General features: G+C 39.0%; 1 protein-coding gene and 1 pseudogene across 2 annotated transcripts in view; both read left to right on the top strand.

Moving 5' to 3' along the window:
- The window catches only part of TENM1 (teneurin transmembrane protein 1), a 986,510-nt gene that overhangs the window by 343,870 nt on the left and 616,723 nt on the right, over positions 1-25,917 (top strand). The window contains exons 5-6 of the mRNA XM_018044162.1: positions 149-409; positions 2,252-2,308. Coding sequence (XP_017899651.1) covers positions 149-409; positions 2,252-2,308 — 318 coding nt within the window. The remainder of the gene's footprint in view (positions 1-148; positions 410-2,251; positions 2,309-25,917) is intronic.
- LOC108634457 lies at positions 7,492-9,409 on the top strand (annotated as a pseudogene). Its single transcript, XR_001917612.1, has one exon. The product of XR_001917612.1 is annotated as a tropomyosin alpha-3 chain pseudogene (transcript).

The raw sequence follows: 25,917 nt of genomic DNA, 5'->3' as shown, positions 1-25,917 counted from the left end.
TAGCTACCATCAATGGCCAGAATTCTAACTTTGCAAAGACATAAATACTAACAATGGAGGAGGGGAACATAAGGACAAAAAAAGTAGAATTTGACCAGGTATTTCTGTTTCCTTCTAAATTTTTCCTCTGAACTTTGTTTCTTCTCAGAGATGGAATTCTGTGAGACTCCTCACACTCTGTGCTCTGGCTACCAGACAGACGTGCACAGTGTTTCCCGGCACGGCTACCAACTAGAGATGGGATCTGATGTGGACACGGAGACAGAAGGTGCTGCCTCCCCTGACCATGCGCTGAGAATGTGGATCCGGGGGATGAAATCAGAGCATAGTTCCTGTTTGTCCAGCCGGGCCAACTCCGCATTGTCCTTGACTGACACTGACCATGAAAGGAAGTCTGATGGAGAGAACGGTAATATAACCGCCTATATTAATAGTTTATGGAAAACCCAGAGAGAATGCAGGTTTTAGCCTTTGATTTGTTTTTCCTTCCTTATATCTGATACCTTTCATTTCCTATACAAAATGAAAATGCAGGGTCCCATGGACAAGGCGTGTACCTAAGTATCAGGCAAATAGACACATTCATTTACAATAATAAATAAAGTACTTTTTATTTCTGGTCGTTCCCCCAAGGGAAATCGATCTTATATCATCAGCAATATTATGCATGTCTTATTCATTACTCACCTTTTATTTTCATCTTTATTTTCCAGTACAATACTAGTGATATTTATTTTAGAAGTACTCATTTCATGTATTTTGACTTTGTATCAATATATGAACAATGAGGCGAACAGCTGTATAACCAAGCCTATTTTGTACGTGTTTTCTATTTTGATTCAGATTAACCTGTCAAGTGTACAGACAAAGGCAAAGTAACCAGATTAGGCTGAAATGATTAAAAAAAAAGTGAATTACCATCAGCCATTTGCGAGACAATAAGTAATAAGGGCAGTATCATTAAATTGTAATTATGTATTATTTTCTTACAACTTTTAGAAATGGAAAAGTTTTTGTCACTTTGATTTGTTGGGAAGAGATTAATTTGCTTTGTTTCCTGCTTTTCTATCCCTACGAAAGAACAAAGTCCTTTCATAAAAATCACATCAATGCTTATTAAACACATTAATCACTCTTCTCATCATTCTGTTTGTCTACATTTCATAGGTCCCATCACTGGGGGCCTGGTCTGTCAGCAGTGGCTAGTTAGTAATTTCTCAGGTGCCAGAGAGGTAGCCAACAGCCCTGTACCTGCAGTTCTTTCTGTTCTGTCCTCCTCTGCCTCCCTCAGCCCAGAGGGGACATTGGCCACAAAGATATAATCAGGAATGACATTTGTCCACTAGTTAGAATATCATTTCCTAAATGAGAGGCCATTACACTTTGTAATATCACCAAGTATCCTTGAGGGTCTGGATTTTTTAGGCTTATTTTCATGTATGTATATATGCAGTGCTGATTTTGACCAAGAGTATGGAGGAGGTGAAGTGTGGAAGTGAGAAGGGAACATACTTGATCTCTGTCATGCATGTTCATGTAAGTGAAGGAGCAGTAGCATGGATGTTGGGAAACCCTGCACTGGTCCCTACAGTTTTCTGGGCTTTAACTATCAAACAAGAAAAATAACAACCAAATTTATGTGAAATCAGGTAATAGAGGAGCTCCTCTGTTTCCAAGACTTCTTGTTCTGCCTTATCTCACTCCCCACGCACATGCGTAAGTCCGCAGTCTTGTCTGACTCTGTACAACCCCATGGACTGTAGCCCACCAGACTCCTCTGTCCATGGAGTTTTCCAGACAAGAATACTGGAGTGGGTTGCCATTTCCTACTCCAGGCGATCTTCCCAACCCAGGGATAGAACCCACATCTCCTGCATTGGCAGGCAGATTCTTTACCACTGAGCCACCTAGGAAGCCTTCACACCTCACAAAAGGAATATATGCCAAGTTCACTGGGCTGAAACATTAAAAGAAAAGAGTTCCCCCTAGGCTCAACCATTCTACTCCTGCAAGACCCTAGGTCTGGGGTTTCTTCTGGGGTGATGAAACTACTCTGGAATTAGATAGTGGTAATAATTCCACAACTCTGAAAATACGAAAAGCCACTTTAAGAGTGTGAACATTATGGTAAGTGAATTGTATTTTGATTGAATCTGTTATTTAAAAAATACTACTGGACAAAGAGTAAAGATTGAAGAATCCCAGATGAGTTGAACAAGGATTAATTAGTAAAACATATTTGCTATTACAGGTTTTAAATTCTCTCCTGTTTGCTGTGACATGGAGGCTCAAGCTGGGTCTACTCAAGGCAAGTGTTTCCAAATATTTGATGACAAATTGTTTTTACCTCACCCCATCTCTGACAACCAGCCTGCACAGTTCAACCCTGCCCACCTGATAAACAACACACAGGCCTGGTTCATTAACCTGTCAAAGATTAGTTTATTGGTAGCTTGTTGGTTTGTTTTCCTCTAAAGATTTCATGGGTATGTGTTGATGGTAACAGTGAGGAGGTGAGGGAGGAACTGAGGACAAAGACAAGATTTAAGGTCGAATAGAGAAACATTAATTTAGCATGAGAGTAGAGATTTAAATCAGGTATGGTTGGTTTTGGCCTCATGATTTCTACATCATCTATGGTTTCTTGCATAACTCTAGCCATTGATTTAGTATAGTTCAGATACTGTCATAATTTTACAATGCCACCTAGCAAATGGCCTTGGGCTTTTCCCTCCAATGCTCTGGCTTGGCTTAAGAATCACACTACACCCCTGTCACTACACCCCTGTCCCTGTCGTCAATTATAAATAACACCTTCAAATGAAGGAAATGCCGTTCATTCTTTTCTGTAGACGTGTTGTCATTCTTCAGTGAGGGGACACTGGTGTCCTTTTACTTTTGCCTTCATTGTGCTCACTGGCTTTGCCCCTTTGCAGAGGGATACTTAAGACAATATTTATAAATGATTTTGATGAAAATCAAGTACTTTGCGAGATGGGAAACCCTCACATCTGACCACAGGGCAATGACTCAAAATTTGTTAGCAACTGGGGGAAATGTATCAGGGGGGAGATGTATTAGAATCAGTTTTATCAAAATGCACATTATCCTCCACCACCATGAGAACTGCTTACTATGATGAGCCACTATATGTGCTGTATTCATGTGCCATATCCCTTGGAGGTTTGGGGAACTTTCGGGAATGTTTGGGGCTGTGCAACTTAATTTCGCCTTCTATCTAATCAGCCATCTACCTTGGTCATGTAACACTACTTTACTGAGACCGAGTTGGAAGACTTAGGAGTAAAGGATACGTGTCCTGTCTTTTTCTTTACAGGTTTATCTCCCTTATGGTTTATTTCAGGAATTGGATAGGGTACCACAAAATTGGGCAGGACTGCCAAGGTAAAAAGTGATCCAGTCTGCTAAAAACTAGTTTTAAATGCCAGCCTCTTTTGGCCCAATGTATACCTCCAAAGAGGATTTCAGTAGAGCATAGTGATAAATAGTTTGTACTGTGAAGCCAGACTTAGTTTTAAATTCCAGCTTAGATTTAAATCCCAGCTGTGTGATGTTGGGAAAGTTGTATAACATTTCTGTGCCTGAATTTCATATCTGTAAAACCAGGAGGATATTACTATCCACCTCTAAGATTTTGTGATCATTGAATAAATGAATGTATATAAAGGATAACACTTGTATCATATAAGTATAGTCAGAATGTTCATTATTCTTATTGATCAGTACTTCACAATTTCCAAGTATACTTTTAATATATTTATCTCATTTCATCCTTATGACCCATCTATAGAATGATTCTATTGTTTCAGCATTTTACGCAGGAGGAAGACTTAAAACAGCTATTTAGAAACAAGTTAGCTACATACAATTGATTGTTTTCCAAATAGCTGGACTTTTTAGCTCCTTTGAATCACGTATGAATATAAGACATGAACAACTTTACTCAGTTAGATAGAGTTCTATAAGTTTTATTCTGTTCCTGCTAGCAATTTTCAGTAAGGAGTATACAATTTGGAATCTTATTTATGACCTTGTGTAAGATTTTACCAATTTAGATTCCATAAATTTTCAACAAGGGATAACCAGACCTGGCCTGCCTTCAGCATTTCCATAGATTGTTACAGAGGAGGTTTGATTTGAGATAAGAATATAAATGGTTTTTCTAAAAGCATGTTAATTTGAAAAAAACAAGTTATTTTCAATGAATTGAACTTAATGTTTCTGTGTAAATATTGCTATTTATTTCTCATTGATCTCATGCATTCATGAAAGCAGGCCTGGCAGGGAATCTATTCCAGTAATTTGAGTTTGTATATACTATGTTTGAAAAGAGTAAAATAGCTTAAAATTTTTAGGATTTATATACTTCACAACCTAAGACTCCATGCCACTCCATCCATGTGCTTCAGTTAGTGTCAATGACATTTTATTTTGTTTCTGTCTTCTTATATATTCTGATTTTTAGATTATTGATGATGCAATGATATAATATCATGGGGTTGATTTAGGATGATTTAAGCTTCACTCCTATAAATTTGGGAGAGAAGTGAAAGTAGGAGAATTTGTTAATTTGAGTAGGTTTTTCAACTGGGAAAGATTTGAGATGTGATTTCAAAGACACTTTGAATTTGATTCATCCTAGGCTATTATGACTTGCATTTTCTACTTATATTTCTGAAATTATGTCTGTAAGGACTTATTTCTTTCATTTAATTAATTGGTCAAGCCTTTCAAAATATTTATATTTTTTTCTCACTTTTGTAAACTCTGTTTGGTTACCCTTAATTGAATTGAAGTTTCCAATATGCTTTAAGCCATGAAAAATTAAAATAAATAACCTTTACTTTCCGAATGAAACCAACTGAGAGGTCTGAAGTACAGGGATGGGAGAGCAGCAGGTAACAGAAGAGAATGTGGGTTTCTTGGCTTTCAGAGGACAGTCAGAATACTAATGCATTTATTTCCATTCCCTCAAATACGTCCTAAGTAAACCCTTTGTTGTGTATTGATGCTTAATCATCTGTTAGGAAAACTGCAGATTCACTCAAATTAGCTTCATCCTGAGGCCCATAAGCAGGAAACTTTGGTATCAGTCATAATGCTTTGTTCATTTTACCCCTTTTCTACTCCCATTTCACATTACTACCAGTGTAACTATTCACTGTAGGCTAATACTTGAGTTGTTTATCTTCTGTCTTCAAAATGGTTTTTAATAAGTACTAGACGGGAAGCTACTTGAAGACAGAGCCTGGTTTATTCACTGTTTTTTCTTCAGGACTTAGCCACTGAATCTGGAGAACAATAGGTACTAAAAAATGAAGAATATACTTTACTCTTTGGGATTCCCTGGTAGAACAGTCAGTAAACAATCCACTGGCAATACAGGAGACTGGCTATAATATGTAGGAGATGAGGATTTGATCCCTAAATCGGGAATTTCCCTAGGGGGAAGGACATGGCAACCCACTCCAGTTTTCTTGCCTGGGAAATCCCATGGACAGAGGAGCCTGGCAGGCTACAGTCCATGGGGTTGCAAGAATTGGATATGACAGCAACTAAACCACCACCACCACCATGCTTTACTCTCAGGGGAAAAGTTAAAACTGAGCGATAATATATTCTGTAGTTCTTCTCAAAATAGAAATGTTGCGTGCATGTTCAGTTGCTCAGTTGTGTCCAACTCTTTGTGACCCCATAAACTATAGCCTGCCAGGCTCCTCTGTCCATGGGATTTTCCAGGCAAGAATACTGAAGTGGGTAGCCAATCCCTTCCCCAGGAGATCTTCCCAACCCAGGGATCAAACCCACATTTCTTGCATTTCCTACATTGGCAGGCAGATTCTTTACCAACTATGCCACCTGGGAAGCCCTTAGTAGAAATGCTACAGTGGGTCAAACTTCTTGTCATCTAACACACGACTCTACCTCTGACAGGTGATACAGTGGGTTTTTCTTAGAATTTGGCAGGCCTACTTGAGCATTAACATCAGTGATTAGACTGTTCCTCAATAATGATATTTGACTCTACATTAGGTTGGAGAAAAAAACTATATTAGCAGCTAAATTTGAGTAATCAAATTTAGGAATATGTTTTTCACATGCGGCCTAAATGAAACATTTGGATTAGAAAATGTCAAAGTGCTTATCAAGGTGCTAAATAGAAGGAAATAGTTAAAGAAAGGCATTTTTAACCTTTAATAAAGTATGTCACAAAGAAATTACTATGGCTATACTCTTGTTGTTAATGATATTTGTGTGAGCAGTATTTATTGAACAACTACTCTTTGCCAGGCTCTGTATTGGGGACTGTGCTGTGCTGGGCCTAGTCACTCAGTCGTGTCTGACTCTGTGACCCCATGGACTGCAGCCCTCCAGGCTCCTCTGTCCATGGGGATTCTCCAGGCAATTATACTGGAGAGGATGCTGTGCCCTCCTCCAGGGGATCTTCCCAACCCAGGGATCAAACCCAGGCCTCCTGCATTGCAGGCAGATTCTTTACCAACTGAGCCACAAGGGAAGCCCATATTGGAGACTGGGGATATATAAAAGATAACCACTACACAATTTTCACTCTCTCAGAATTTACAGTCTAGAGGACAAGAATGATGCCCTATGAATTAGAATTGTTTATTATTCCTTATTGTTGTTATTGCAGGTAAAAGAAACCCAACTTGAGCTAACTTAAACCTAAAAAAGCAAATTTATAAAAAAGGGGCATGTGAATGCTTCATGGGACCAGGACAAAAGAAGGAACTAGATTAGAAGAATTGCCCGTTCCTTTGCCTCTTGCTTCTGAATCCATTTCCTTCAATCCTGTCTCTGTAGATTTACTTTCTCTAAATCTCCATCCACAAGGCAAGCATAAAACATGGCAAAGATGTCCCCAGTTTATATTTCTTATGTTCAGTAAAGAAGTTGAGATTAACTGTATATTTTTCAATGCCATTTCTAAATTCCAGTGAGATAGAATACTTTTCCCAGCTTGAGTCAGATGTCTACCACTAGTCCCATCAGCTACAACCAGGGAGTAAATTTAGCAATACACATGTTGCTTTTGGGGAACCCACCCACTGGATTCCTGGAGCAGTTTGCAATGCAGGTGGTCAGAGTCAAGTGGGCATGTATACCCAAAGAAGTCTACTGGAGACAATAAAGGCTAACTGTAATACAATTTAGTACCATAATAAAAAAATATGTGCAGCTTGCTATAAGAACACAAATGATGTGAAATCATTTATCAAGGTAAAAATTATTATATTAGTACAATCTAAATAAACATTGTTCTGATGGTGAGTGATTAAGTAAATGAATCGTGGTGTAAGATAGTCCTACTTTTGTGCCCTGGTTCTGCATCTTAACTCTTGTGTGGCCTCCGAGTCGGGCGCGGTCAAGGGAGGGGCTCAGTGGCCTCTCCCTCCCCCACTTCCCCGGTGGGGTGGGGTACTTTGCTCTCGTTTGGGGTTTCCGGCCCAAAGGGCTGAGGCTGAGGTAGCCTCCTTGAACCGTAGGATCCAGCTGGTTGAAGAGGAGCTGGACCGAGCTCAAGAGCGCCTGGCCACTGCCCTGCAAAAGCTGGAGGAAGCTGAGAAAGCTGCTGATGAGAGCGAGAGAGGTATGAAGGTTATTGAAAACCGAGCCTTAAAAGATGAAGAAAAAATGGAACTCCAGGAAATCCAACTCAAAGAAGCTAAGCACATTGCAGAAGAGGCAGACAGGAAGTATGAAGAGGTGGCTCGCAAGTTGGTGATTATTGAGGGAGACTTGGAGCGCACAGAGGAGCGAGCCGAGCTGGCAGAGTCCCGTTGCCGAGAGATGGATGAGCAAATCAGACTGATGGACCAGAACCTGAAGTGTCTGAGTGCTGCTGAAGAAAAGTACTCTCAAAAAGAAGACAAATATGAGGAAGAGATAAAGATTCTTACCGATAAACTCAAGGAGGCAGAGACCCGTGCTGAGTTTGCTGAGAGATCGGTAGCCAAGCTGGAAAAGACAATTGATGATTTGGAAGATAAACTGAAATGCACCAAAGAGGAGCACCTCTGTACACAAAGGATGCTGGACCAGACTCTGCTTGACCTGAATGAGATGTAGAGCACCCCAGTCCCGCCCTGCCGCTGCTCCTCCCTCTCACCCCGACTCCGCTGAGGCCAGCCTGCCCGAAGCTGACCTTTAAACTGAGGGCTGATCTTTAACTGGAAGGCTGCTTTCTCCTTTCGCCACCTCTCCCACCCCCCTACTCCTGTGTCCTTTTCGCCAAACTGTCTCTGCCTCTCCCCAGAGATTCCAGTTGGGCTAGAGGCTGAGCCCCTTTGGGAACAACGATTAAGGGAATGTGAGCACAATGCAAAGTGTCTTTAAAAGCATGTTGTGATGTACACATTTTGTAATTTCCTTTTTTGTTGTTGATGTAACAACCATTTGTAAAAAACATTCCAGATAATTCTGTAGTTCTGAAGCAGCAGTCTAATCCCGTTCTCACTTTTGGAAGGTAACATTTCAGCTTAATACATATTGCCTTCTCCAGAGAGAAAGGGAAAAGGCTTGGGCCTGCCTTACTGAGAGCCTAGCAGCCCAGAGAAAGGCTCCATTTAGGGAAACCTCATTGCTCTGTAAAAAGTACCTGCCAAACCAGAAAGATGATTCCAGGAGGAGTTAGCCAAAAAAAAAAAAAAAAGTGCTGTTCAGGTTTTCAGCTTTACGGTATCTTTGGACAACCTTTTTTTTTTCTTTTTGCATCAGAAGTGACCAAACAATTAAGATGGTGAAACCTCTGAGACCAAATCCTTGTCCCAGCTCTACCCTGTTCCCAACTGCTCACAGAATGGACCATGTGCCCCTTATGTTTTAGTGACCACTTATTTGCTCTTCTGCCTCCTTGAGAGAAAGGAAAGAAAATTATGTTTTGCCACTGATTTAGCCATATGAAACTCATCTCATTACCCTTTTCTGGGTCTGAAGCTGCTGTCTCTAAAAAGTGCCATCTCATTGTGCTTTGTATCGGTTAGTGCTGGAGAAATCTTGAAAAGCGTATGTACAAAACTTTAAAATTTTTCTATTATTTTGGAACTTTGCTTCTTTGGGGTTGAGGCACACTGGTCACCCCTCTGCCTATGAGAGTTCTGTACAGTCTGTGGGCTAGCAGTGTGCTGAGCTTTTCAAGTTTCTTTCCCTACCCAGTCCCCCTTTTTTGATGAGGTTTCAGTGAGGTCTGTTAGGTGTGCATCCTGCAGCGTAATTGGCTTAAAATGTTCTCTCCTTCGGTGTGGTCTCTTTGGGGACCAACTGGGAGGAAAAAAAAACCAATAATGTAACTGTTTTGATACTGAAAATTGATAAATGTCTTTTTGAAATAAAGAACCAGTCCCTCCAAAAAAAAAAAAAAAAAAAACTCTTGTGTGTCCTTGGATAAGTAACTAAAGCTTTCCAGGTCTCAGCTTGCTTGTCTGTCAAATGGAAACATTACCTATTTCCATTTTTGTGTGTGAGGATTAAATGAGAAAATGAATATATAGCACCTTACAGTTTGCCTGTTATACATTAAATGCTCAATACATCTTAGTTGTGGTTATTTGTTACACAACAAGAATTTATTATGCATGTATTGTGGGGTAGATGCTCCAGGGTGAAGTCTCTTTTATCAAGAATTTACCAGGCTGTGGCTTCTGAAACATCTGGTATCCCAGGAAACTCTAGTCTAGCAGAACTCAGCCTACTTTCTCATTTCCTTGCACTTTTCTTACCTTAAATAATATATCATTTTGAAAGTGAAGGTGAAAGTGTTAGTTGCTCAGTCCTGTCTGACTCTTTGTGACCCCACAGACTGTAGCCCACCACGTTCCTCTGTCCATGGAATTCTCCATGCAAAAATACTGGAATGGGTCGCCATTTCCTTCTCCAGGGGATCTTCCTAACCCAGGGATCAAACCCAGGTCTCTCGCATTGCAGGCAGATTCTTTACCATCTGAGCCACCAGGGAAGCCCATATATCATTTTTTATTTTTACTTTATTTTACTTTACAATACTGTATTGGTTTTTCCATACATCAACAGGAATCCGCCATGGGTGTACACGTGTTCCCAATCCTGAAACCCTTCCCACCTTCCTCCCCATACCATCTCTCTGGGTCATCCCAGTGCACCAGCCCTAAGCATCCTGTATCCTGCATCAAACCTAGACTGGCGATTCATTTTAATAGCCAACAGTCTTGTTCTGCTAAGTAGAGGTGACTGAGAGGAAATTCAGTGAAGCTCTTCAGACCTGGCTGACGGTTAAATCCGTAGTATTGTATTTCCTACTGTTATTGGAATAGCCCCTTAAGATAGAGCTGGGATTTCAACTACTCAGAGGCCTTGTTGATTTCCATGATTGTTGGGCAGCCGAGCTCCCTATGCACTGCTTGGAACTTTACAGGTAGCAGATTATCTGATACAATCCCATGATAGCCAAAAAATCCATTACTACTACTCCCCATTGCTTCTCAGTGCATACAGCAGAAACCTGGTAATATACCATGTGCTACCAATAAACACCATACCATCATAGCCATGCATTTGTCATTCTCAGAACCTGAGTTGCTCCATCAGAACAGCAGGAGTGGTGAAAAAATAGCTAACCTAACACCTGAGTTTCTTGAATGACATATAATAGTTTATGCCAAAATAAGGAGTTATTCCTTCTGATGTTTGACCATGTGGGGCCATTCATGTGCAATTAATGGAAGGAATTTGTTTATTTTACATTTCTTCCTTTTGCTTTTTTGTTTTCCCCTGCTAGTGCAAGTTATACAGGACACTTCCGCAGCAATGTAAACAGTTCCCCAGGAACCATCTGAATGTTGAAGGAAGTGTGTGAAACAATGCAATGACTTGGTAATAGCTTCGACAGAAGCCCTGCCATATAACTGACATCCTAATGGCTCTGTTGGACCCATTAGAGATGTATAAGACAGTGCAGTTGACTTTGTAATGGCTCCTTTGAAAACATTACATGATCAGGAAGACTGTAAGTCATTGGGATTACTTGATCTGTGGGTGAGACACTTCTGGGATGACTGTGATACTCTTACAATTGAGAACAGATTTAATGATACTGAAATTTCAAGTCATAATAAAATTAGATATAACAAGCTCATATTTTCCTTTTCAGTAGGTAATTTTAACCACTATTTTTAGTATTAAAGTGATAGCAACTGATGTTTAAAAATTAAAACAGTAAAAACATGTTTAAAGTGAAAAATCCTTCTTTATGCTTCTATATAAAATATGGAAGTCACAGGATTACAAATATTCCAATCTCCACATGCAAGAAAATAAAAATTATCAACTGGCATATAAGTCTTTGAGGTAATATTGTAACTTTGGGAAATACATAGATAGGACTTCCAATTGTATCAGCAAGACAAGAAATTATCAAGACATTCTTGAGAGGTAACAGTGTTAACAGTATATTATGTATAATTCCTCCCAAATGTACAAATGGGATAACATAATATAAAAAAACAATAACTTTTTTCCTACTAAAGATTATATCATGGATATTTTCCCATGTTTGTAGTATAGATCTGCCTTATTCTTTTTAATAGCTGTATAGTATTCTGCTTCTCTATGTATCATTTTTTATTTAGTTAGACTTATGTTTGTGGAAATCTGAGTTTCCAGTGCTTTAATATTAAAAACAATGCTGTACTTAACATCCTTGCACACATGTTTTTGCACACCTGTTAGATAATTTCTTAGAAGTGATGGTCCAAGCATATGTACATTTAGCAATTTCTATAGATAATACAAAATTCCCCTTTACAAAACCAATTTTTCTTCCTACTAGTGCTATATATAGCACTACCAATGCATGTGTTCTCCTGTATCATTATCAACACTGGCAATGAATGAAATATCCCAATCTGCTACATGAAGTGTGGTATTTTGTGCTGTTATTTTGCGATTTAACTATGAGTAAACTTGAGCATCATTTTGTATGTTAATAGACCATATACATTTTTTCTAAACTGTCTGTTGATATCCTTTACCCATTTTTTCTATTCATATTTTTATATTTCATTTTTAATTAATTTTTAATTGAAGTACAGTTGATTTACAATGCTACACTAAAATGACTCAGTTATACACAGATTTGCTTAGTTGCTCAGTCGTGTCCAACTCTTTGTGACCCCATGGACTGTAGCCCGCCAGGCTCTCTGTCCATGAGGATTCTCCAGACAAGAATACTGGAGTGGGTTGCCATGCCTTCCTCCAGGGGATCTTCCCAAGCCAGGGATCAGACCCAGGTCTCCTGCAATGCAGGCAGATTCTGTACCATCTGAGCCACCACATACATACATACATTCTTTTTTTGCATTCTTTTCCATTATGGTTTGTCCCAAGATATTGAATAGTGTTCTTTGTGTTATACGGTAGAACCTTGTTGTTTATCCATTCTATATGTAATACAGATTTTCATACTAATTAATTTTCAAGAACTTTTTATATATAAAGGGTAAAAGAAAAAAACTTTGAACACATGCATTTTTCCTAGTTTGTTATTTGCCTTTTGAAATAGGTTCCTATGATATATTTGTATTTGTAGATATAGAGCTTTATATTTTTAAGTGATCAAATTCAACCATCTATATTTTATAGCTTATGGAAGTGTATGGAGATGATAGATAGATACAAACAGAAAATCCAAAACGAGTTAATGTGCTTACAGTTCCTCATGTTCCTTTATAACAGTGATCCTTAACCTTTTTGGCACTAGGAACTAGTTTCTTGGAAGATAATTTTTCCAAGGACAGGGTTAGGGGAAGGAAGTTGATTCGGGGATGATTCAAATGCATTACAATTATTGTGCACTTTATTTCTATTGTGACTCAGCTGGTAAAGGATCCGCCTGCAATGCAAGAGACCTGGGTTCGATCCCTGAGGTGGGAAAATCCCCTGGAGAAGGGAAAGGCTACCCACTCCAGTATTATGGCCTGGAAAATTCCATGGACTGTATAGTGCATGGGGTTGCAAAGAGTCAGACGTGATTGAGCGAATTTCACTTTCACTTTATTTCTCTAATTATTACATCAGCTCCACCTCAGGTCATCAGAGATTAGATCCCACAGGTTGGGAACTCCTGCTTCACAATGATCCATGCAACTTGTTATTTCAGTTGAATTAAAACAGGCATGTTCCATGTTACCAAGTCTTAATTAAATAGTATTTTAAATATATTAGTAAAGATGTAACATATCGTAACTATACCTTTTTTAAAAAATTTTACTTTATTTTACTTTACAATACTGTATTGGTTTTGCCATACATCAACAGGAATCCGCCACGGGTGTACACGGGTTCCCAATCCTGAACCCTCCTCCCACCTCCCTGCCCCTACCATCCCTCTGGGTCATCCCAGTGCACCAGCCCCAAGCATCCTGTATCCTGCATCGAACCTAGACTGGCAATTCGTTTCACATATGATATTATACATGTTTCAATGCCATTCTCCCAAATCATCCCACCCTCTCCCTCTCCCACGGAGTCCAAAAGACTGTTCTATACATCTGTGTCTCTTTTGCTGTCTCGCATACAGGGTTATTGTTACCATCTTTCTAAATTCCATACATATGCGTTAGTATACTGTATTGGTGTTTTTCTTTCTGGCTTACTTCACTCTGTATAATAGGCTCCAGTTTCATCCACCTCATTAGAACTGACTCAAATGTATTCTTTTTACTGGCTGAGTAATACTCCATTGTGTATATGTACCACTGCTTTCTTATCCATTCATCTGCTGATGGACATCTAGGTTGCTTCCATGTCCTGGCTATTATAAACAGTGCTGCGATGAACATTGGGGTACACATGTCTCTTTCAATTCTGGTTTCCTCGGTGTGTATGGCCAGCAGTGGGATCGCTGGGTCATATGGCAGTTCTATTTCCAGTTTTTTAAGGAATCTCCACACGATTCTCCAGAGTGGCTGTACTAGTTTGCATTCCCACCAACAGTGTAGGAGGGTTCCCTTTTCTCCACACCCTCTCCAGCATTTATTGCTTATAGACTTTTGGATCGCAGCCATTCTGACTGGTGTGGAATGGCACCTCATTGTGGTTTTGATTTGCATTTCTCTGATAATGAGTGATGTGGAGCATCTTTTCATGTGTTTTTTATGTTTCTGGAATTGAGCTGTAGGAGTTGCTTGTATATTTTTGAGATTAGTTGTTTTTCAGTTGCTTCATTTGCTATTATTTTCTCCCGTTGCTTATAGTTTCCTTTGTTGTGCAGAAGCTTTTAATTTTAATTAGATCCCATTTGTTTATTTTTGCTCTTATTTCCAGGATTCTGGGAGGTGGGGCATAGAGGATCCTGCTGTGATGTATGTTGGAGAGTGTTTTGCCTATGTTCTCCTCTAGGAGTTTTATAGTTTCTGGTCTTACGTTTAGATCTTTAATCCATTTTGAGTTTATTTTTGTGTATGGTGTTAGAAAGTGATCTAGTTTCATTCTTTTACAAGTGGTTGACCAGTTTTCCTAGCACCACTTGTTAAAGAGATTGTCTTTAATCTATTGTATATTCTTGCCTCCTTTGTCAAAGATATGGATTTATCTCTAGGCTTTCTATTTTGTTCCATTGATCATATTTCTGTCTTTGTGCCAGTACCATGCTGTCTTGATGACTGTGGCTTTGTAGTAGAGCCTGAAGTCAGGCAGGTTGATTCCTCCAGTTCCATTCTTCTTTCTCAAGATTGCTTTGGCTAACTAGTATAAAAATGCTGTTAATACAATTGGCATCTTTCTGGTTCAAATGTTGGTGTTTTTCTGATTTCTTCCTTATAGTAGACATTTACAAATAAAATTACAGGACTCAAGAATGTTTATATTAAGACTCAAGAGAGATATTAACAAAGTATTTCTGAATTTATATTATCCCATTTAGCAAAGCATGAGTGACCATTTCCTCACTAGTGCTAGATAATTTACTTTAAAAGATTTTTGCTAATTTTTCAATGAAATTTTAAAACAGTAATAACTATATGTTTAAAATTACATGTCATTTATTGATTCTGAAATTAAACCTTTTTTCATCTTTTTAATGGCATTTCCTCATTTGTTAATTGAACTGACTTGAAAATATGTATCATAAAAAGTGAAAATATGTATCATAAAAAAATCTGGAACTAACAAATAAATCTAAGAGCCAATTCTGGGGTGGGGAGCAATAAAATAGATAAGACAGTGCAGAAAATAAAAGAAGATAAGAAATAAGCATGTCAAAATAACTATAAAGAGGAAATTAAATGATTCATAAGAGACTACTTTGTGTACCTCTTTTAAGATATACTTGAAATCCTGAGTGGAATAAATGATCTTATAGAACAAATATAAATGGCAAAAATGGCCTGAGAAAAGAGAAAACCTAACTTTTCTAATTTATATTATAGAAATAAAATTTTCAAAGAACCACCCAAACCAAAGAAAGTAGCAGAAACAGACAAAATCTGCCAAAACTTTAAGAAACACATATATCATTCCAATGAGACTTAAATGTCTTCAGAGCATAACAAAAGGGAACTCTTCCAAATCTTCTTTTAATTTTTTGAAAGCAAGAAAAACAATGAGATCTAAAGCAGAAAAAGAAATCACAAAGTAAATCTACAAACGAATTGTAGTTATGAATTCTGATACAAAATTCTGAGGTAAAATACTGGCAAACAAGGTCCAGCAATATAGTAAAAGAATAATACATTACAACTAAGTGCAGTTCTTACTGGGGAATGCAAGGAGAGTTCAATATCAAGAATTTTGTTACTCTAGCTCATCATATGAATAGAGAAATATAGGCAACTCATGACCAGTCAGTCGGTGATGCAATCCAGCCATCTCATCCTCTGTCGTCCCCTTCTCCCCCTGCCCCCAATCCATCCCAGCATCAGGGCCTTTTCCAATGAGTCAACTCTTTGCATGAGATGGCCAAAGTATTGTAGTTTCAGCTTTAGCATCAGTCCTTCCAGAGAACACCCAGACCTGATCTCCTTTAGAATGGACTGGTTGGATCTCCTTGTAGTCCAAGGGACTCACAAGAGTATTCTCCAACACCACAGTTCAAAAGCATCAATCCTTCAGCGCTCAGCTTTCTTTATAGTCCAACTTTCACATCCATACATGACCACTGGAAAAACCATAGCCTTGACTAGACAGACTTTTGTTAGCAAAGTAATGTCTCTCCTTTTTAATATGCTATCTAGGTTGGTCATAACTTTCCTTGCAAGGAATAAGCAACTTTTAATTTCATGGCTGCAGTCACCATCTGCAGTGATTTTGGAGCCCCCCAAAATAAAGTCTGACACTGTTTCCACTGTTTCCCCATCTATTTCCCATGAAGTGATGGGACCAGATACCATGATCTTAGTTTTCTGAATGTTGAACTTTAAGCCAACTTTTTCACTCTCCTCTTTCATTTTCATCAAGAGGCTTTTTAGTTCCTCTTCACTTTCTGCCATAAGGGTGGTGTCATCTGCATATCAGAGGTTATTGATATTTCTCCTGGCAATCTTGATTCCAGTTTGTGCTTCCTCCAGCCCAGCATTTCTCATGATGTAATCTGCATATAAGTTAAATAAGCAGGGTAACAACATACAGCCTTGACATACTCCTTTTCCTATTTGGAACCAGTCTTTTGTTCCATGTCCAGTTCTAACTGTTGCTTCCTAACCTGCATATATGTTTCTCAAGAGGCAGGTCAGGTGGTGTGGTATTCCCATCTCTTTCAGAATTCTCCACAGTTTATTGTGATCCACACAGTCAAAGCCTTTGGGATAGTCAATAAAGCAGAAAGAGATGTTTTTCTGGAACTCTCTTCCTTTTTCCATGATCCAGCAGATGTTGGCAATTTGATCTCTGGTTCCTCTGCCTTTTCTAAAACCAACTTGAACATCTGGAAATTCATAGTTCACGTATTGCTGAAGCGTGGCTTGGAGAATTTTGAGCATTACTTTACTAGCATGTGAGATGAGTACCATTGTGTGGTAGTTTGAACATTCTTTGGCATTGCCTTTATTTGTGATTGGAATGAAAACTGACCTTTTCCAGTCCTGTGGCCACTGCTGAGGTTTCCAAATTTGGTGGCATATTGAGTGCAGCACTTTCACAGCATCATCTTTCAGGATTTGAAATAGCTCAACTGGAATTCCATCACCTCCACTAGCTTTGTTCGTAGTGATGCTTTCTAAGTCCCACTTGACTTCACATTCCAGGATATCTGGCTCTAGGTGAGTGATCACACCATCATGATTATCTGGGTCGTGAAGATCTTTTTTGTTCAGTTCTTCTGTGTGTTCTTGCCACCTCTTCTTAATATCTTCTGCTTCTGTTAGGTCCAAACCATTTCTGCCCTTTATCGAGCTCATCTTTGCATGAAATGTTCCTTGGTATCTCTAATTTTCTTAAAGAGGTCTCTAGTCTTCCCCATTCTGTTGTTTTCCTCTATTTCTTTGCATTGATCACTGAGGAAGGCTTTCTTATCTCTCCTTGCTGTTCTTTGGAACTCTGCATTCAGATGCTTATATCTTTCTTCTTCTCCTTTGCTTTTCACTTCTCTTCTCTTCACAGGCCTCCCCAGAGAGCCATTTTGCTTTTTTGCATTTTTTTTCCCATGGGGATAGTCTTGATCCCTGTCTCCCGTACAATGTCATGCACCTCCGTCCATAATTCATCAGGCACTCTTTCTATCAGATCTAGTCGCGTAAATCTATTTCTCACTTTCACTGTATAATCATAAGGGATTTGATTTAGGTCATACCTGAATGGTTTAGTGGTTTTCCCTACTTTCTTCCATGTAAGTCTGAATTTGGCAATAAGGAGTTCATGATCTGAGCCGCAGTCAGCTCACAGTCTTGTTTTTGCTGACTGCATAGAGCTTCTCCATCTTTGGCTGCAAAGACTATACCAGTCTGATTTTGGTGTTGACCATCTGATGATGTCCATGTGTAGAGTCTTCTCTTGTGTTGTTGGAAGAGGGTGTTTGCTATGACCAGTGTGTTCTCTTGGCAAAACTCTATTAGCCTTTGCCCTGCTTCATTCTGTATTCCAAGGCCAAATTTTCCTGTTACTCCAAGTGTTTCTTGACTTCCTACTTTTGCATTCCAGTCCCCTATAGTGAAAAGGACATCTTTTTTGGGTGTTAGTTCTAAAAGGTCTTGTAGGTCTTCATAGAACTGTTCAACTTCAGCTTCTTCAGCATTACTGGTTGGGGCATAGACTTGGATTACTGTGATATTGAATGGTTTCCCTTGGAAATGAACAGAGATCGTTCTGTTGTTTTTGAGTTTGCATCCAAGTACTGCATTTCAGATTCTTTTGTTGACCATGATGGCTACTCCATTTCTTCTAAGGGATTCCTGCCCACATTAGTAGATATAATGGTCATCTGAGTTAAATTCACCCATTCCAGTCCATTTTAGTTCGCTGATTCCTATAATTTCGACGTTCACTCTTGCCATCTCCTTTTTGACCACTTCCAATTTGCCTTGATTCATGGACCTGACATTCCAGGTTCCGATGCAAAATTGCTCTTTGAAGCATCGGACCTTGCTTCTATCACCAGTCACATCCACAGCTGGGTATTGTTTTCGCTTTGGCTCCATCCCTTCATTCTTTCTGGAGTTATTTCTCCACTGATCTCCAGTAGCATATTGGGCACCTACTGACCTGGGGAGTTCCTCTTTCAGTATCCTATCATTTGCCTTTTCATACTGTTCATGGGGTTCTCAAGGCAAGAATACTGAAGTGGTTTTCCATTCCCTTCTCCAGTGGACCACATTCTTTCAGACCTCTCCACCATGACCCGCCCGTCTTGGGTTGCCCCATGGGCATGGCTTAGTTTCATTGAGTTAGACAAGGCTGTGGTCCTAGTGTGATTAGATTGACTAGTTTTCTGTGATTATGGTTTGTATGTCTGCCCTCTGATGCCTCTCACAACACCTACTGTCTTACTTGGGTTTCTGTATACAATATTACTGCTCTATAATTTTGAATAGAGACTCTTAACTTATATATATAATATATATAATTTATTATGTAAAATTAAAAAATCCACTTTTACTCCAAATGACAAAGCACTAGAAAGATTTATTAAAATCAAGAACACAACAAGATGTCTACTTTCACCAGTTAGTTGAAAGTTTTTATGAAGGTAGCAGCTGTAACCATGAGAAGAAAGACTGAACTAAGAGGAATAAAATTAGAAGCAATGAGTTTATATTATTATTTGTAAGTTATATATTTGTATATCTAAAAATCTTAGAAAACCAAACAAATCAATACAATTGAGAAGAATTCAGGAAACTGATTTGGTACAACATTATGACACCAATTTAATAGTTTTCTTTCCTTAAAAAACACAATCAATTAGAAAATATAGTTGAATAAATTACAGAAACAAGAATGACAATTAAAATGCCTAGGAATAAACTAGCAAAAAGAGCAAGACACACTCAAACACACATGTATTTACACACATACACATACATACACAAAAAACAATACTAGTTTGGAATACAGAAGAAAATATAAATAAATTGAAAGGCTTAGCCTGTTTGTAGATGATGTCACTGTCATAAAACTCTCCTTTAATTAATCTGTAATTTTAATATGCCTCCCAAAACAGTATCAGTTGACCATGTAAAAAATATGACTTACTAGGTCTAATGTTCAAATGGAAAAAAAAAATACAAATTTGCAAGAACAAGATGAAAATATTTGAAAAAAAAGAGATAATAAATTTGCCGGACATTTAAGTTCATTTTAATTAAAATAATGTTCTAGTATGTGAACAAAGTATTAGAATGGGAAAGGAAGCCTGGAAATGCTTCTGGAAAAACAGAGAATTCCAGAAAAACATCTATTTCTGCTTCATTGGTTATACTAAAGCCTTTGACAGTGTGGATCACAACAAACTGTGGAAAATTCTTCTAGAGATAGGAATACCAGACCACCTTACCTGCCTCCTGAGAAATCTAAATGCAGGTCAAGAACAACAGTTAGAACTGGACATGGAACAAGGGACTGGCTCCAAATTGGGAAAGGAGTACGTCAAGGCTGTATATTTTCACCCTGCTTATTTAACTTATATGCAGAGTACATCATGAGAAACGCAGGGCTGAATGAAGCACAGGCTGAAATCAAGATTTCTGGGAGAAATATCAATAAACTCAGATATGCAGATGATTCTACCCTTATGGCAGAAAGCAGAGAGGAATTAAAAAGCCTCTTGATGAAAATGAAAGAGGAGAGTGAAAAAGCTGGCTAAACCTCAGCATTCCAAAAATGAAGCTCATGGCATCTGGTCCATCACTTCATGGCTAATAATAGATGGGGAAACAATGGAAACAGTGACAGACTTTATTTTCTTGGAATCCAAAATCACTTCAGATGGTGACTGCATCCATGAAATTAAAAGACACTGGCTCCTTGGAAGAAAAACTATCACCAACCTAGACAGCATATTAAAAATCAGGGACATCATTTTTGCTGACAGAGGTCTGTATCATCAAAGCTATGGCTTTTCCAGTGGTCATGTATGGATGTGAGAGTTGGACCATAAAGAAGGGTGAATGCCGAAGGATTGATGCTTTTGAACTGTGGTGTTGGAGAAGACTCTTGAGAGTCCCTTGGACTGCAAGGAGATCCAACTAGTCTATCCTAAAGGAAATCAATCCTAAATATTCTTTGGAAGTACTGATGCTGAAACTGAAGCTACAATACTTTGGCTACCTTATACAAGGAACTGACTCATTAGAAAAGACCCTGATGCTGGGAAAGATTGAAAGCAGGAAGAGAAGGGGACAGTAGAGGATGAGATAGTTGGATGGCATCACTGACTCAATAGACATGAGTTTAAGCAAGCTCTGGGAGCTGGTGATGGACAGGGAAGCCTGACGTGCTGCAGTCCATGAGGTCACAAAGGGTCAAACTAAACTGATAGGATTATAAATAGATACAGTCTCTATGAAAGAAAATTTGGCAATGTCTATCAAAAACTCTACCTCCTTTTTACTTAGCATTTGCACTTCTTCAAATTTATCCTATATTCAATGGGTATGTAGTGATATATGTGCGGATGTTCATAATAGCATTGTTTGAACTATCAAAAAATAGGGGTTGTCAATCAAAATGTTCATCGATAGTATAAATTATACTTGTATAATTTATGGTGTGTGTGTTGTTAGTCACTCAGTCGTGTCCAACTCTTAGTGACCCCATGGACTGTAGCCCGCCAGGTTTCTCTATCCATGGAATTCTCCAGGCAAGAGCACTGGAGTGGGTTGCCATTTCCTTCTCCTGGTGATCTTCCCAACCCAGGGATCAAACACAGCTCTCCTGCATTGCAGACAGACTCTTTACCCACTGAACCACCAGGGAAGCAACTATAATTTATGGTAGAGTCATGCAGAGTGGATATTCTGCAGCCTTACAAAGAATGAATATACACAGTAGAAGGAGAAGCGGAATGTCTTAGGGAGAATTGTACAGGGGAGTTTCAACTCCATTGAGCCTATATTTATGTGGGGTCATATATTTATTGACTTTATATTTAGGTAAATATATGTAATAAATTTGCATATTTTTCTATGTATAATATTTTATTTCTTAAACTATGTTGTAGGGGGTACATGAGTGTTTATAGCATTGCTCTTTATCCACTTTTATGGATGTCTGGGGCTTCCCTGGTGGCTCAGAGGGTAAAGCGTCCTGCCTGATCCCTGGGTCAGGAGGATCCCCTGGAGAAGGAAATGGCAACCCACTCCAGTACTCTTGCCTGGAAAATCCCATGGACAGAGAACCCTGGTAGACTACAGTCCTACTGCTACTACTAAGTCGCTTCAGTCGTGTCCGACTCTGTGCGACCCTATTGAGGGCAGCCCACCAGGCTCCCCCGTCCCTGGGATTCTCCAGGCAAGAACACTGGAGTGGGGTGCCATTTCCTTCTCCAGTGCATGAAAGTGAAAAGTGAAAGTGAAGTCGCTCAGTCATGTCCAACTCTTGGCGACCCCATGGACTGCAGCCTACCAGGCTCCTCTGTCCATGGGATTTTCCAGGCAAGAGTACTGGAGCAGGGTACCAGTGCCTTCTCCAAGACTACAGTCCATGGGATCGCAAAGAGTCAGACACAACTGAGCAACTTCACTTCATGGATGTCTGAAACTTTTTAAATAAATCTAACCAAACAATGACACAACTATATATTGAAGTAGAACAATCTTCAATATACATTTCTAAACAAAATTCACTGAGTTTGAATCATTGTGTATAGAAGTGACCTTTTTGTCTGTGACCCAGAGTAAGAAATACAGTTTACATTGTGACCCAGTTCTCAATGAAGCTCTAAACAAACAAACAAAAAAAACTAGAAAAAAATTTCGCAAGATAGTATCTACCCTTACTATAAAAAATGCACTCTGAAATTTTCTATCTTATTTGATGTCTTTCTAACATTAGTTTGTAATCCAGTAAATTTATTTCATAACCAACTAATTGGTCACAACCTGCAATTTAAAAGCAGTGATGTCTGGTACAGTACACTTGGTGTGTGATTTTACATGGAACTACATGTATATATGCTTGTCTTGTCTAGTCTAGTCTGTTGTTGCTAAGTTGTGTCCGACTCTTGTGACCACATGAACAGTAGCCCGCCAGGCTCCTCTGTCCGTGGGATTCTCCAGGCAAGAATACTGGAGTGGGTTGCCATTTCCTTCTCCAAGGGATCTTCCCAACCCAGGAATCGAACCCAGGTCTCCTGCATTGCAGGCAAATTCTTTACCAACTTAGCTACAAGGGAAGCCCATATATGCTTGAAGATGCATAGAATTTCTCTGGGAATATTCAAATAAATGGATTATTCTGATTGCATTTGTGGAAGGCAACTAGGTAACTGTGGATAGGGATTGGAGGGAGATTTGTTTTCCTCTGTGCATTTTTGTTCTTTTAGAACTTTGTACCATATGTTATTAACATTTTTGTTTAACATATCTAAAAAGTAAATAAAATGACAGTGATATCACAGAGGAATGAATCCAAGTCACTTACTTTCTAGACTACTTTTTTAAAATAACCGACAATTAATTGTTGCTTACAGGGTTCTTTCCAATGTTTTAAAAAAATAGGAAAAAAGCTTCCTTAAAAATAAAATCACAGGATTACTAAATATTTCCTTTATGACAATATCCAGGTTTAGCTCTTAATTTCTTTCTTTAACACAGCTTTTGTAATGTGTGTTCCTTCTAAAACTAAGATGAGAAAAAATATATTAGACCAAGGGTAATGTAATATTTTGCTCTTTACATCATTATTAAGTCACCGGCTCATTTTAAATTATCATTATGAAATCAGAGCCCCATATGTGGATGAGGAGCCTGGTAGGCTGCAGTCCATGGGGTCGCGAAGAGTCGGACACGACTGAATGAGTTCACTTTCCCTTTTCACTTTCATGCATTGGAGAAGGAGATGGCAACCCACTCCGGTGTTCTTGCCTGGAGAATCCCAGGGGCGGCGGAGCCTGGTGGGCTGCCGTCTATGAGGTCACACAGAGTCAGACACGACTGAAGCGACTTAGCAGCAACAGCAGCATATGGATGAGACATGCTCTTCTATTTACTTAGGGAAAAGCTATGTTTGGAGATCAAGTTTATGTCTTACAGAGAAAGCAAGGAAGACATGGAAGTGTTGTTAACCAGGCAGTCAGAAGTTTTATGTTTCAAAGGTGTCTGCCCAAATTAGCAGTTTTAAAACAAAGCTGCACATTACAAATCTTTGATGTCATATATACTATATTATTTTCCTTTGAAACTGAAACCATGTATTTGTCATTTAACAATTTCAGCAGTGTACACATAATTGTGTTTCCATGAGAAAATAACTATTATACTAAGTGGTTGACTTTAAACAGCATTTCTTTATTCTCTAAAGTCTATATTTTTAATTTTTTGTTTTCAGTTGTATTCTATCATTGAAAATTTGTGCTCAAATAATTTTCATTTATTTTGATGTTTATAAGTGTAAATCTATTTTTTTGAGATCGGAGAAGGCAATGGCACCCCACTTCAGCACTCTTGCCTGGAAAATCCCATGGATGGAGGAGCCTGGTGGGCCGCAGTCCATGGGGTCGCTAAGAGTCAGACACGACTGAGAGACTTCACTTTCACTTTTCACTTTCATGCATTAGAGAAGGAAATGGCAACCCACTCCAGTGTTCTTACCTGGAGAATCCCAGGGACAGGGGAGCCTGGTGGGCTGCCCTCTATGGGGTCGCACAGAGTCGGACAGACTGAAGCGACTTAGCAGCAGCAGCAACAGTTTTTTGAGATGACTTATCTTTTATTTTCATTGTTCCTTGGCAAGTTTAGATTTGCCGAAATAATCCTTCAGCTAGAATGATTGTGTGGCCTGTAGAAATCTTCTGTGCAAAGATTTAATAACTTTTTCTATGAGAAAATTGGCAGCCTTGTGAAATAATCCAAGAATTTCCCTTCTACCACATTTTTTAATTAATATAAACCTTGGGTTACCTCTGCTAAACAAGGGCCAAGAGGAGGAAAAGATTAAGACTAATGGAATATGTCATTTTCTGATGAATTTATGAGTTCTCTGGGCTTTCTTTGCCTGGTTTCCAGGTTACCATGCTCTTAATTTTCCCCTTATCTCAGTAGTTACTTCTCTTACTTGCTGATTCTTCCTCTTCTCTGTGATGTTTTAATATTGGAGTGTCCCAGTGCTCCTTGTCCTAGAATCTTCTCCATTTACACTCACTCACTGTGTGATCTCATATGGTCTTGCTGCTTAAAATACCATCTACTATACAAATGAGCCCCAAATTCATATTCCTCCAAGACGTCTCTGCCAATATCCATTTTCGACTTACTTGAAGATTTCACCTGGGTGTCTAGTGGGTATTTTAAATTTCACTTGTCCAAAACAGAATTTCTAATCTTCCGTCTACTTCAAACTTGCTCCACTTGCAGACTTGCCCATTTCAATTGACGAAAACTCTAGCCTACCACTTGCTCAAGCCAAAATCCTTGGCACTGTCCTGAGAACTCTCTCACTCCCACACCTTACATCCACTCGATCAGTAAGCACTGTTTCTTTACTACCAACTACATTGCTATCACCCTTGTCCAAACCACCATCATCTCTCACCTGGTTAATACGGCAGCCCCCTAAACAGGTCTTCCTCCTTCCTAGAATGATCCATTAAAAATATATATATATATTTCTTATTTGGCTGTGCCAGGTCTTAGTTGTGGCATGCAGGATCTTCGATCTTTGCTATGGCACTGGAGCTCTAGTTCCCTGACCAGGGGTTGAACACAGAGTCTTAGCCATTGGACCACCAAGGAAGTACCTTGAATGATTCTTTTAAAATGTCAGTCTGCTCTGCTTAAAAATATGCCAATGTTTTCTCCTTTAACTGAGAGTAAAATATTTACTGTGGTCTAAAATTTGCTCCCCGATACCTTTCTGTGCTCACTTCCTTCTACAGAGATGGGAGTTCCCCTCCCATCTCAATGGCATCTTTGTCAGTCTCCAGAAAAGCTGCAGCACACTTCTGCCTTAGGGACTTTACCTTAGCTGAGTCCTGTGCATGGGACTCTTTTCCTCCAGGTCTTACATGTTTAATTCTGACAGCTCCTCACATCTTTATTCAGATGTTTCCTGCTCAATGAAACTGACTCTGAGTGATGCTATATAATACTGTAACTATCACCCAGCCCCAAACTCCCAATACCCTTTACCCTGTCCTTTTTCCCCCCATAGCATGTATTATCTTCTATATAATTAACTTATGTTCTGTGATTGTTGTTTATTGTCTGGATTATAAGCTCCACGAGGTCTGGGATCCTTGTCTGTTTTGCTTACTGA

This window comes from Capra hircus (genome assembly GCF_001704415.2).
Source record: "Capra hircus breed San Clemente chromosome X unlocalized genomic scaffold, ASM170441v1, whole genome shotgun sequence".
Taxonomy (NCBI): domain Eukaryota; kingdom Metazoa; phylum Chordata; class Mammalia; order Artiodactyla; family Bovidae; genus Capra; species Capra hircus.
This window is presented reverse-complemented; position numbering and strand designations above follow the sequence as displayed.